Source organism: Hevea brasiliensis, chromosome 8, assembly GCF_030052815.1.
Source record: "Hevea brasiliensis isolate MT/VB/25A 57/8 chromosome 8, ASM3005281v1, whole genome shotgun sequence".
NCBI lineage: Eukaryota > Viridiplantae > Streptophyta > Magnoliopsida > Malpighiales > Euphorbiaceae > Hevea > Hevea brasiliensis.
In genome coordinates this window covers 97423671-97437357 of record NC_079500.1, presented here as the reverse complement: position 1 = coordinate 97437357, position 13687 = coordinate 97423671, and the positions used below count along the sequence as shown (strand labels likewise).

At 32.1% G+C, this 13687-nt stretch overlaps 1 protein-coding gene, 1 long non-coding RNA gene and 1 other non-coding gene across 6 annotated transcripts; 2 read left to right on the top strand and 1 right to left on the bottom strand.

The window, feature by feature from the left end:
- Positions 1 to 574: 574 nt before the first annotated feature.
- Positions 575 to 3536, top strand: LOC110670086 (PRA1 family protein A3). 4 transcript variants are annotated; one of them, XM_021832026.2, is made up of 5 exons: positions 575 to 1984; positions 2091 to 2131; positions 2235 to 2312; positions 3204 to 3228; positions 3371 to 3536. In XM_021832026.2, the coding sequence occupies exons 1-5, from the start codon at positions 1890 to 1892 to the stop codon at positions 3450 to 3452; spliced, it is 321 nt and encodes a 106-aa protein (XP_021687718.2). In that variant the 5' UTR covers positions 575 to 1889; the 3' UTR covers positions 3453 to 3536. The 4 variants fall into 4 exon arrangements, with proteins under 4 accessions (XP_021687718.2, XP_021687719.2, XP_021687716.2 ...); XM_021832027.2 differs by having other exon boundaries at positions 578 to 1984; positions 2235 to 2291; XM_021832024.2 differs by having other exon boundaries at positions 578 to 1984; positions 3212 to 3536.
- Positions 1570 to 1643, top strand: TRNAV-CAC (transfer RNA valine (anticodon CAC)). Its single transcript has one exon. It is a non-coding gene; the product is annotated as a tRNA-Val (tRNA).
- A 468-nt stretch (positions 3537 to 4004) lies between the features above and the next one.
- Positions 4005 to 5772, bottom strand: LOC110670087 (uncharacterized). Its single transcript, XR_002497817.2, has 2 exons — positions 5570 to 5772; positions 4005 to 4228 (listed from the first exon to the last, which is right to left on the bottom strand). It is a non-coding gene; the product is annotated as an uncharacterized LOC110670087 (long non-coding RNA).
- Between the last annotated feature and the right edge of the window lie 7915 nt (positions 5773 to 13687).

The window sequence follows — 13687 nt, the reverse complement described above, 5'->3', positions numbered from 1 at the left end:
TTATTTATAAATAAAAATAATGATATATTTTTTATTTTATTTTTTAAAATATATTAATTTTATATTTTTAAAATTATATTAGTTTTATAGATTAAAAATAACTAAGTACAAAATTTTAATTGTATTTATTAATGAAAATTTATATTATAATTATTTAAAAAAATATATTAATTTGTGCAGGCAAAAAAAATAAAATAGTGAAATTATATTTTCACAAAATAATAAGTAATATACATAAAAATAAGAAATTAAATAAAATTTATTGCATTAATATTTAAGTAATATAATGTGAAAAAATAAGAAATTAAATGAAAATTTTTTGTTTAAAATATATGAAATTTAAGTCACAAGAGACAGAAAAAAATAGTAAATAAAATTGATTATCCTTTAAATTAATTTAAATTTAATATTAATTTTTATTTTTATTTTAATTATGGATAGTTTATTTTTTTTATAGTAATTAATATATTTAAGTATTAAAAGTAATTAAATTATAAATTATAATAATATACAAAAAAAAAATCTTCACAATACACACCTTTTTTTTAACAGTAATTAATTTTGCAAACTTTCCACTAAAACCCTTTTCAAGCCACACTATTCTGCTTTAGTTACTACACAAGTGCCGCTCTCCCTTCTTTGCTAGTCCACTGGAAGCTGCTCCACTACGTCCACCGCTAACAGAGCTGAGAGAGATGAGACGAGAGAGATGAGAGGGATGAGACACGGGAAAAAACGGGAGTTGAGAGCTGTAAATGAGAGCGGGTGGAAATGAACTAAGGTGTGGAGGGATGCTCTAGACGCCATTAAAACTAGCGTTCACAGCGTTGCAGGTTCCCTGTTCAGTCGAATCTTTGGGTTGCGTGTGAGTGACTCCGGACGCCATTTTGAATAGCGTCCCACGTGAACGAGCGCAGGAGTGACAGGGAATCTGGTGCAGAGGGCTTTGCACGCCATTTTGATTGGCGCCCGAACCAGCACGCTATTTTGAATAGCGTTTTGACACCGATTCACACACGTCAGCCGAACTCACCCCCTTCCCGCTATTTTCTTCAACACCACCATTTTCTCGTATATTACGTTGTGCAGTACACCTGTACAGTAAAAACCCCCTACAGCCGCTGCTTCATTTTCTGTGCTTAAGGTTATGTCTTGTAAGAGACGCTCGAGTTTCGGGCTAAACTTTGCCATGGAAGAGGTTCAAGGCAGCTAGTGGGTGCTGTGCAGATAGTTTCCTTCTCAGATCAAAACTGCCAAGAAAGAGTCTAATTCTAGCTAGCAGTTTTCTGTTCGAATAGTTGAATTTTTTATTATATGGTCTTATTAGCTTCTACTTATTTACTTGCTGGTGCAGTCAAAGTTGTAAAATTGATGTTGATGTTCTGCAATATGGCATGGATTCTGCTAAAAATTTATGTAGGTAGCTTGTTTTATTAGAAGTGATTAACCGTGTGAATTCGGCAAAGCTGCAGCAAGTGCAACCATCTTGGTGTTACAGAAAATCAATATCTGGCAATTGTACACAATCAATGAACTTTTAAATTTCATCTCATGTCGATTAACACGTCGGTCTGGGTGGTGTAGTTGGTTATCACGCTAGTCTCACACACTAGAGGTCCCCGGTTCGAACCCGGGCTCAGACACCATCGAGAGCTGTTTTTATTGGTGTTTGTTTGTTTCGTTCGCTATGCATTTAAACGTTTTCTGGTACAGGACAATTTGTCCCGTTAAAGCTCCAGAATTTGTGATTTTTTTTTTTTAATTTCTCCATTTTGTTTGGTGCCTGTACTGATAAGTTATAGGATTGTTTAGTTTGAGAAAGGGAGATGGATTAAGAAACTCTAACAGCAGAAGATCTAATCAGTGCCTTGGGGGAAGTAGATTGGTCTATGCCTCCTCGTTCTGTCAGTGAGTTCTTCTCTAAATTCACCTTCCCTCGATCCTATCCCAAGTGGAAGAGCCGCCTCAAGTGCAATCTCTATTAGTAAATACTTTCTCTTTCCCTCCCATTTTTTCTTTTTAAATTGATGTTCCTTTTTATTATATGTGCTGGTTTTGAGATTTTTTTTTTCTTTTTAATTTTGTGGCAGCCATAGGACAAACTACTTCATTTTGATAGTGCTCGTTCCCGGTAAGTAAAGAAGCACCAGCTACTTGTGAATTAAATTTTTGTTTTTGGGTGGGAATTTATCTCCTTAAGCTTAATTAGGAGTTTATTTGTATTTTGGTTTCAGGGGTTGCATGTCTCACAAGGCCTACGGCTATTCTTGCTGCTGCTTTGACAGCTTTAAGCATTGCTTTTCTCAATGATAGTTATGCTACTTTCATTATGTGAATCTGGTTGTTTATGGTAGTTTGCAGGGCTAATGCTTCAATTGTATCGTTTTCCTCTTTCTGGTTTCAAACTGGGTTATTGATAGCCGATAAACTCATCCCACGCTTTGTTTTTGTTTTCTATAATGACTTCAGTATTCTAAAATTTCTTGAATATTGTATGGAAGGATGGTAATCATTTATATAACTATTGTGGTAACCTGGATTTCCCTCCAATGTTAGGTTGAATTGGGTATATCTTCATGCTATATGACAAATTGATTTGTTTTTGCATGTCAAAACAACCAGAGACATGAGCTTTAGAAACATCCAAGTTGTTATTCTTGTATCATAGAACGTGTAGGCATGTAAATTCTCAAGGATTATATCATTGAAGGCTCATGCTTAAAGCTGATGTAGAAACTTGTAAATTTTCTGTGAACTAGTCAATAAAAAGTTGGTTTCTTTAGTTTCATAACATTGGTTTACTTTCCAGCTTGTAATCTAACTATGAGACAAACATAGGCTATCTTACTTGCAATCAAGAAATCACATTATCAGTGACAGAGAGAAGCATGGAGAAAACAATTCAACAAGTATATTATTAGGAACTATGTATTTACTTTATCAGATGTCCCTTCTCGTGATGCTTCTTCCGATGAGGCAACAACAAAGATTATTTTGTTTTCTTTGTTGCATGCATCTTAGGGACAATCATGTGTTCTATTCCTCTTGAATTTGCCATGCTACTTTTAAAGCAAGGAAGTTAATCTATTAACCCCACCCCTTTACCTGGCACATGGGATGTGCATATCACTTCATTTTGTTCTGAATCTATGCAGTGGATAAAATATCTGTTTATAACTTGGTGCTAATGATTTATTTTGCAGTTTTGCAGCTACTTTCAGTGAAAAGGTAACAAGAACTGTAAGACAGTTCTCTCCACATTTGGCTGCAAAGATGAGGCCTCCTCACATATTAGTTGGTGCTCAGTTGGCTTTCTATTTTTGTTTCTGAATTGGATAGAAATTGTGCTTACCACACTTGCAATTTACAGGCCTGTCATCCGTGGCCGTCCTTCTGCCAAAAAATCAGTATACATATCTGTGGCCAACCTCGTGGAGTGTTCATCGTTTTAGTCTCAGTTGGTAGTTAAATTCCTTCTTAATCAGTATTGTACTATAACCGGCTATGATCATTCTAATGAATCTTGCTTGATCAAATGTTTTTCTTCTTAAAATTTCTTTTTGCAGCCAGATTTATTTTGTGGTTCAGTTCTGGTAGTCTACTGTCTATGTAACACCCTCTACCCGTCAATAATAAGCTGAATCAGGAATGCCACAAACTGTGTGGAACAAACTGTGTGAAAGTACACAATATGAATTTAAAATATTTTTAAATAATAATGGAACAAACTATTTTAATTTTTCCAGATGTGACATTATTTATAAAATATAATTTATTTTCTAAAACATACTATATACAAAAACACGAGGAAAAAAAACTGCAAGAGTTTCCCTTATTTTTCCTTAATTTCCTCTTGTTAAAAATGAAATAAGCACTTCCAAATACTTCAATTTTTGACCCCAAACTTCTTCAAAGGATCAACTAACTCAAACACTTCAAAAATTATATCATCAAATCCAAACTATATCAACATCATTTTAAATCCATCCATAATAAATATAAAATCATTGAAAAGATAAAGTTTGCAATAACCATTATAAATTACACAAAAAGTAAAAAGATTGGTACAAAATAGTTTACTTAATTACAACAACTATTTCTAATATACATGCCAATAATTTACAACTTTTCACAGGTTTGATAGAAAAGAAACTTTATAAAATGTCTGATGTGATTTGAAGCTGATGCAATTACTGTGGCCCCTTTGTTGATGACTGCTCTCTGCTACCTGTGTGTAGGAAAATCCAACATGCTTAGTGGTGCTAAACTCATGCTTAAAATATGCAAGGATGAAACTAATATGTAGATTGAAACAACAATTTCTATAATGTTAACAGCTAAACATATTCATGAACAAGATGCAAAGAGATAAAGAAAACTTATCATATGACAAATATTAATCAATTTACATCATATTACTTATGTCTCAGTCCCTATAAACTCTTAGCAGGATTGCTTAGCTAGATAAGGAAAAACTATAATTATAGGGCACAGAGTACCAGAACTATAGAGTACAAAAGCCAAGAATTGTAAGGTACCATGTACCAATATCATGTATTCCACGGTTGCAGTACTGCTAAATCATATGGCATGCCACACCCTATACTAACCTATAACATTTACCGAAGTTTACTAGGGTTAAGAATACATAATACATTCTTTTACAATTATCAAGTTCATGTACTTATTTCATATGCTCATATTTGCCATATATAGCCAAAATTTCACTTAATTCATTTCAAACAAAGTTTATTTCGCAATTTGATAAGAAATACTCAAACAAACCTATATGAGAAGTGTGTAGCTTAAAAATCACTTTCTGTAGAAAACTGACCACGCGAACAGTAATATTCAAAATTCTAACAAAATTCATAGAGATAGAATTTTAATGCCAAATTTTGCAAAAATCCATTTTCCTATGTCTATTTTGATTTCCAATTGGAATCATGGCAAAATATATTTTAAAACTCAAGATATAAGCAAAAGTATACAAGCTGTCTATAAATCTGTTTTAGTGTGCACAACAACAGAAAAGTATGAATTCCAATAGGAAAACAACAAAATTGATTTCTGGCCATAACTACAAAGTTTTAAATCTCTCTTTAAGATTTCCAAAGCTACAAGAATCACTCTATTTAGAGTTTTTTAGCTCAAGTTATGAATTTTTAAAACCAGATCCCCTGTTATTGGAATCTGCCAGACCAGTTCCAGAATTGAGTAGTTAAATGTTTTGGCTTCAAACTGTATTCTATCATTAAAATTAAGGCTAATACTGAACTACAAAGTTTTAGGGCACTCTTCAAAGTTTCATTTGCCACAAGAATCACTTCATTTTGACTTCCCTAGCTCAAGTTATGAATTTTTGAAGGTGGCTGTCTAGCAGCCTCACCCAACACAGATTTTGGATTTCAATCCCTCAAACCCTAATTTCATCTAATTAGCAAATAACAAGAAATCACATATATAAACATGGCAATAAGGATGAGTTTAAGCACTAAACTCTAGTAGAATCACTTAATTCCATTTCTCTTCAACTCTTCCACTCAAAACCCTAGAAGGAGATGCCTACCTTCAACTTCTTCAATTGCTGATTTTCTTCTTCTTCCTAAGGCTTGATTGGTGATGATTAAGGTAGGAATTTGGCTAGGTTTAAATTTCTTGGTCTTCTTCTTCTTCAAATTTGGGAGGAATTGGCTATGGAGGAAAGAAAATAAGATGGGAAAGTGAGGGAAAGGGGGCGGCAAATTGGGTTTAAGAAGTGTCCAAATTTTGTTTTATCCAATGGTTAAAATAGGCTTTGTCCAATGGTCCAATCTCTCTTTATACATTGTACCCCAAAACTTATCATTTACTTCAATTTAGTCCTTATGTCTTTTAATTTGCCTCTCAACTTTTTATTATCTTCTTTTTAGTCCTTTCTTCCTTACTAAACAATGTACATATTACTCTTTCTAATTAACTTTCATATTAAAGACCCAATGCCTACATGATAACTCATGCAATATAAATAGATAAAAATTTTAGGGTAGAATTGAGAATGTTATAGTCTGCCTTATGGATTTTTGGGTGGCATCTCCCATTTCCTATGTGGTACTCTAACTATTCCATAAAGTATACCAAACTATAGGCTACTTTCTCTTTTGAAATATTAATTTATTTATCAATTTTTTAATGGGTGTAAATTTATAATTTTACATTTATTAGATTCATTTAATGCACCGACTAATATGTGATACTATGCACCCATTTAGTTGCAGTTTCTCATGTGGTTTGTCATTAAAATTGTAGTTCCAGTTTTAACAAGGTAAACATAATTTTGCTCGCAGTTACTGCTATTCATGCTAGCGTGAGATCACATAATCTGAAGGCTCTCCTTAACACATTCAGGGAAGAATTTCTTGCTGTGTGGTGCAATTATAGCGAGCTTTGTCTGCTTATATCACTGTATCAGGATGTGTGCAAACCCTGATCCATGCCTTGAATTTCAGTTAAGCTGCACATATTCTTTGTTAATATAAACGATGAAATTGTTAATGCACATATTCTTTGTTAATATAAACGAAGAAATTGTTAAGTCATATTATGGCTTATCCTTAGAAGGAATTTTTTTTTTTAAATGTCTTTTATATTGTCATGTAACAATGAATTGCTTAAAATGAAATATCTCAGTGGGAAGAGTGAGGCCTAAGATGACTCTGAGAAAAATAGTATTAAATGATTTACAAGTCTCGATATTGATAAGGATTTGGTTTGTGAAAGAGTTGATTGATGAAAAAAGTATTCTTATAAGTGATTTCGACTAATTTAGAGTTAAAATTTACTTCTTGTATTATGTAATAATAAAGTATTAATCGATTAATTATCTTTTTTCTTTAAAAACAATAAAATTTAATATGTTTTTAATTTTTTTTTTAGACAAATATATTTTTAATTAATTTCATTTCATTTTTATACTTTCTTACATAAAAAATTAGTTAAATCTATATAATTTTATATTAATAAAGGTTCAAATTGAAGTTAATTGATCTAAAAATTGTAACACCCCTATTGGTATAGCCTGGTATATTTCATTGTTCCGGTGACTGGTGTCGGTCTGGATAATTAAGGGGATTAGAACCATACTTAAGACAACTTGAGAAGCCATAAACACAAATAATTAGTAATGTTTAATTAGTTAACTATAAATAAGAAAAACAGAACATAAGAAGTTAAACGAGCCGAGAGTCACAGCGATGAGTGACCTCATCGGGAACGACTGCGAAGTCATTTTAAACTCAAATTTCGAACCGTAAAAAGTGACGCTGCGGTCCTTAGGACCCTTATAAACACAGTGAAAAAGAGAAAATCACGAAAAAGAACTATTAAGCCAGTCAAATAATTAGGTCAAGGAAACAAAAGAAATATTAGATTATTTGCAAACCGGGTTGAACCGGCGAAGGGCAATTTGGTCAATTGACCCCGAGAGCTGACTCCTGACCTAACTGTCAAATAAAATTAGAGAAAAGAAAATTTCGGAATCGAGAATTAAATTAAAGAACTAATAGAAAAAAAAAAGAAAAGAAAGAAGTTAGAAAAGTCAAAGGTGATGACATCATGAATGATGTCATAAAAGATTAATTAAATTATTTTATTAATTTGGGAATTTTGGTCTTCAAAAAGGGATAAAAACATAAAAGAAAAGAAAAAAAAATCATTCTTCTTCTTCAAAAACGTGTATCTCTCCTCTCTCTCTCTTTTCTCCTTAGTTTTCTCCATAACCATGAAATTCAAGCTTTCAAAGCTTGAATCAACCCCATAAATTCCCCAAAAATTCTACTAAATTATGATTAAGCTTTGGTTGGGCTACTAGAAGAGGAGATTGAAGAAGCAAGAAAGAAGAAAAAAGAGAAGAAAATTAGTGATTGAAAAATCAAACAAAGGTTAGTATATAAATTTGAATTCTTTTACTAAATTTCTATGTTCTTAGTTTAATTAACTTAGAAAGTAACTTAAAATGAAACAAAAATAATTGTGAGGGATCAAAGCTGAATTTAGGCTAGCTAGGGTTTGATGTGTGTGCATGAATTTGATGGACTTTAAGGTGTATATGAGCTTGATAGAGTTAAAGAAGCATGTATATAGGCATTGAATTGGTTAAATGAAACAATTAAGTGAGATTAGGGTTAGGAGGCTAGGGTTTGTGAACCAAATTTTGGAGAAATGCTTAAATGATGACTTTGGTCTATTATGAGATGAAAAATAGTCAATAATGACCAAAAGAGATGTGTGGGAATTGTTGGAATGAAAACCAAATTCGTAGGTCAAATGGTCATTGACCAAACCTACTGAAGGACCAAAATGGGAATTTTACAAGCCCAATTGATATGCCACCAATTGGGGATGAAAATAGACATAAAAGAGCACAATTTTCATTAAGGAACCATGCCCAAAAACTGACCAAAACTGGGTGAACCAATTGACCAAAGTGAAATGAGAGCAACCAAATGAACGTAATCTGTTCATTTGGTCATAACTCGAGTTAGGAAGGTCAAAATGACCTGAAATTTTACCAGCAATTAGATATGATATAGATCTAAAATTTTCATGAAGAACACCAACCCAAATTATGCCATTAACCCATTCAAATCATTGAACAAAGTTGAGTTACTGTACCTGTGATTCTGCAGAATTGCCATTGAGCAGTAATGTTTGAAGGGCTATAACTCTCTCTAGGAAACTCGGATTTAGGTGATTCTTGAACCGATGGAAACCTAAGACATAGTAGAACATTTCATATGAAGAAAGCTAGACAAAATTATGAACTTAACTTGATCAAATTACTGAACAAAGTTGGACCAAAAATCTGCCAGAACCAAAATACCAAGATGAGCGATTACGTGAATTGTATTTTGGCCATAACTTGAGCTACAAAACTCCGATTGGGCGATCCAAAAATAAGAATACACTTAAGATAATAAGGAACATTTTCTATGAAGGAAGTTTTGCCAAATTCCAACAGTAGATTGACCAATGAAACATTGTAACTTCGGAGCACCAAAACCGAAAATTGGCAATTTTGCCAAAATGACTTAAGCTTGGAGAAAATGACCAAAACCAACAAGTTTAATGACCAAAATGTAGTATGTGGGTGAAGTTGGAGTTCCCATACCTATTAAGCCTTAGAAAGTCAACTATTTGACTTGAATAGTGCAGTGAATAGTAACCCGAAACATAAAAATTTCAAGAACGTCGAAATTAGCACGTTAGAGCTAGGTAAAAGTGAAGTTAAATTTATTTTTGGATTTATGTTAAATTATGGTACTGAAACACTATAAAATTGTGTGTTTCAGTGGAAAAGAATACCGGGACAGAACCCGAGGAGTCGAGTCAAGGCCAACAGGCGACTCGCTTGAGGTTTGTGCACAACCAACTCTTTTGTTATTTTTCAATTCCAAATTGATTTGAAATAAATTTATTGTATAATTTATAATTTTTGTTGTGTTGAGAATTTTAACTTATTGAATGAAATTGTATAATTTGAATACAAATTTTCTTATGCATTTAAGGAATTATTGCATTGTTTTGAGGATTGTAAATTTTAAGTTTGATGTGTTGCCAACCTTGAGCATGAATTTATGATGATTAAAAATGTTGATTTGTAAATGCTTTGTAAATAGAAATTGTTTTGAATATGATTTGAAACCACAGTTGACATGACAAAATATGTTGTGAATTCTCATTAGCTTGTCTAGTGAGATAACTCCTCCACTTGATGGGGCGAGTTTCTTTTTCTCCGCTTGCCGGTTGGGAATGATGTGAATGAGTACTCATATATACTAGCTAGTCTTTGTTTCTCCCTTTTAGCCTCGGTTATTGGGAGTATGTGAAATGTCGTGGTGTACAACACGGCATCTATTCGAATTTTGGGTCATGGGTTCGACTGTGTGTATTGTTGTCAATGCCCTTTAAATTATGTATGATTTGATAAATTGTGATTGAAATAAATAATTTGTCAATGATTCAAAAATTTTTGCATTGTCTCGGAATTTAAAAGAAATGTAAATAAATAGTTACTATTTGATCAAAATGTTATTCGAATGAATAATTTGCATGAATGAAAATGTTGATTTCTGAAGGTCATGGATTTTGAAGAATTTAGAAATTTTAAAATTCTATTTGTTATGAATTGTCAAGCATAAATTGTATTAAGTTTTAAATTGTTAGTTTGTGTACCACTGAGTTCACTACTTAGCGATAGCTTGTTATGCTGTCGCAGATATAGAGACTAGAGGAGCGATTGAGGAGGACAGGAGCTACTGCTAGAAGTTATCGGGTATAATTTTATACCCTGACTGTAAATATTTATTTTGATGTATGTATTGCACGTAATTGTATGGACATGTAAAATCGGTCTTGAGCAGCTTGTATAAAGTTTGTATAAAGTTGTAATAAATTTTAGTTTGGATTTTCTTAATGTAAATTTCTTGTAATGATGTATCTAAATTATTTTGTTTCTAAGGAAATATGAATGATATTGATTGACAGTATTTTGAGAATTATTGAACTTGTGAATTTGAGAAATTGGTTGAGATTGAGTATGAATTTGAAGCAGTGGTTAGAAAATTATTGGAAGTGTTTTTATTTCAGGTATTTGAAGAACTGGTTTCTCAAAATACAGAGGGAACTCTGTCAAAATTTTTATAAAATTTGCTTAAAAACAAAATGGACCAAAAATATTAACTAGATTTACTTTTAATCATATGTTTTAAATACTTATTGGAAAATGCTCACCGCTTATTAAAAATAAGAAAATTGTTTTAAAATCCCTTGTAGGGTACTTAATGAGTTATCGATAGGTGAAGTTCGGTAGTTCATTAGGTATTCTACGAGATCATGTTATACCTTACAGAGGGGTAAGGTGTGACAAAAATACTAATTAAATTAATGTTTTACAATTTAATAGACTTTATTTTATATAAAGTCTATCATTTATTTATAATTCAAGATGAAGTAACGTGCAAATTAGTATATTAATGTAAATTTATTCTTAAATAAATAAAAATTATTAATTGACCTAATTTACATGAATTTTTTTTATTAAATCTTAAACCAATTTATTTTGTATGCCATGAAATAATTGCATTACAAATCAAGTAGACGTAAAAATCACAAAAAGGTTACGATCAACTTAATTTTTCAATATAAATTAAGAATTGAGGATAATTATTTAAAATAAGTTTTTTGAAAATGATATAAATTATGTGTAATACATAAATAAATTTATTAGTTATTTTCAAAACATTTGATTATAATTTGAAACTTCGATAAGAGGATCTGTTTGGCATTAAAATTAAAAAAATATATACTTTTAAAAAAATCATTTTAAATATTACAAAAAATAATTTAAAAAGTTATTTGGTTATTTTAGAGACCTTATAATTATAACATATTAAATAAAATTTTTAATCAATTTTAAATTGTAACATCCCTAGTTTTTAAAATACTTATTTTATGTGTAAATATTAATATTTTATTTTATTAAAATTTTGAAAAATTATTTGAAATTTTTCGAATTTTAGAGATCGGGTTTGATTTTTCAAAGTTAATAAACTTTGTTAATTTTTACAAATTAATTTAAAGATCATGTAGCAAAACTAAAAATATATTCGGACTCTCAAAAATTTTTCTGAGTTTTCTAAAATTTTTTCAAAATTTTTAGGCTTCATTTTTTGTCCCAGGGCAGAATAAAAATTCAATTTCAGGTTTTCTGAATCGGACCTGCCGAATTGAACTAGATCAGGTCAGACCAGTTTAATCAGACCGGCTTTTTTTTTTCTCCCTCTTCTTTCCTTGCATCACTCCCGACCCTCTTCCTTTTCCCTCCCGTTTCTCTCTCCTCCCTCCTCTCTTGGCTGGCCAACCACCTCCCCCTCCACCCTAACTCGCCTGCGCACCTCCAACGCACCTTCTTGCCGCCGGCCGCCGCTCCAGTGGCTGAAAAATCGAGCTTGAATCATTCCCTTCACGCAGCGCACCGTTTCACCTTCCCGGTCAAAATTCAATCGATTCAACTACCTATTGGATCGGGTCTTATCCCAAACAGCCTCTACTCATTGAGAGCTTTCCATAGACACCAAAAACACAAATTTTCATCGAATAATTTATTCAATTTTTATCCGGAAAGTTTTAACCCATTTTGACTTTTGGGTTAAATTTCTCCCAAACGGAAACTCCACAGGAAATCCGAAAGTACCAGCGCTCTCTACATGATGAGAGCTTCACAAGGATATAAATTTCAAAATTTTCCGACACCGAAATTTTGGTGGATCCCTCGAACTTCGTAGTATTTTTTTGAGCTTCATTTGAGCTTAATTAATTTTGCAAATATTTTTTTCTAACTCCTGGTGTTATGGGCTATGCGTATGTATCCTAATTTCGGGAAAATTTAACAATTACTCTGGTCTGTAATTTCGAGTCAGGCAGGCGAGCTACCAAAAAAACTTCAGAATCGACTCGAGATTATATGCTACCCCACCGTTTTTAGATGTCTCGGATGCGTCTCAAGTGTCGGAATTGGTGTAGGTAAATCAAAACCCTAATTTTTCTTAATTATCTAATGCCTGATTTCAATTAAAAATCTATAAAATATTCATGGCAAGTTAGAAAATTATAATTCCTTTTGCATTAGCTTAGTAATATTGCAAAGAACCGCGGGGTAAAATTTTAGAATTTTTAAAGCTTGTTTAAGTAGTTTTTGCTAAAAGTTGATTCTAGGGACTAAATTGTAATTTTTTCAGATTGTGAGTTTTGATTGACTTGGTGTAACACCTCTATTTGTATAGCCTGGTATATTTTATTATTCCGGTAACCGGTGTCGGTCCAGATAATTAAGAGAATTAGAACCATGTCTAAGACAACTAGATAAGCCCTGAACACAAATAATTAGTAATTGTCAAATAGTTAAGTATAAATAAGAAAAACAGAACATAAGAGGTTAAATAAGCCGAGAGTTACAGCGATGGGTGACCCTCTCGGGAAGGACTGCGAGGTCGATTTAAACTCAAATTTCGAACCGTAAAATGTGACGCCGCGGTCCTTAGGACTATTGCGAACACAGTGAAAAAGAGAAAATCATAAAAAAGAATTGTTAAGCCGGTCAAATAATTATGTCAGAGATCCGGAAGAAGTATTAAATTATTTACAAACCGGGTCAAATCGGCGAGGGGCAATTTGGTCAATTGACCCATAGAGCTGACTCCTGACATAACTGTCAAATAAAATTAGAGAAAAGAAAATTTCAGAATCGGGAATTAAATTAAAGAACTAATGAAAAAATAAATAGAAAAAAAAAGGAAAAGAAAAAGTGAAAAGTGATGACATCATGCATGACATCATGTATGATGCAATAAACATTATAATTAAAAAATTAATTTTTGGATAATTTTTGGGGTCTTCCTAAAGGATAAAAAGTCATAAAAGAAAAGAAAAAAAATAAAAAGGCCTTCATCTTCTCCATTTGTTGTCCTCCCTCTCTCACCTCTCCCTCTCCACAAAACCACCATTGAAGCTCATTTTTGAGCTTGCAAATTTTAATTTTCCACCATAGAAAATTTTCTTGCTATAGTTAAAACTTGTTTTGGCAACTAGAAGAGGAGAGTGAAGAAGAAAGAAAGAAGAAAGGAAGAGGTTTGAAGGGAAAGAAAATTCT

Bases quoted from the DNA above. Each gene is read 5' to 3' on its own strand.
- LOC110670086 (XM_021832024.2), top strand. From the start codon at position 1,890: ATGCCTCCTCGTTCTGTCAGTGAGTTCTTCTCTAAATTCACCTTCCCT. The intron at 1,985-2,090 runs GTAAATACTTTC...ATTTTGTGGCAG, and splicing joins CTCAAGTGCAATCTCTATTA to CCATAGGACAAACTACTTCA. The intron at 2,313-3,211 runs GTTATGCTACTT...GCAGTTTTGCAG, and splicing joins CATTGCTTTTCTCAATGATA to CTACTTTCAGTGAAAAGGTA.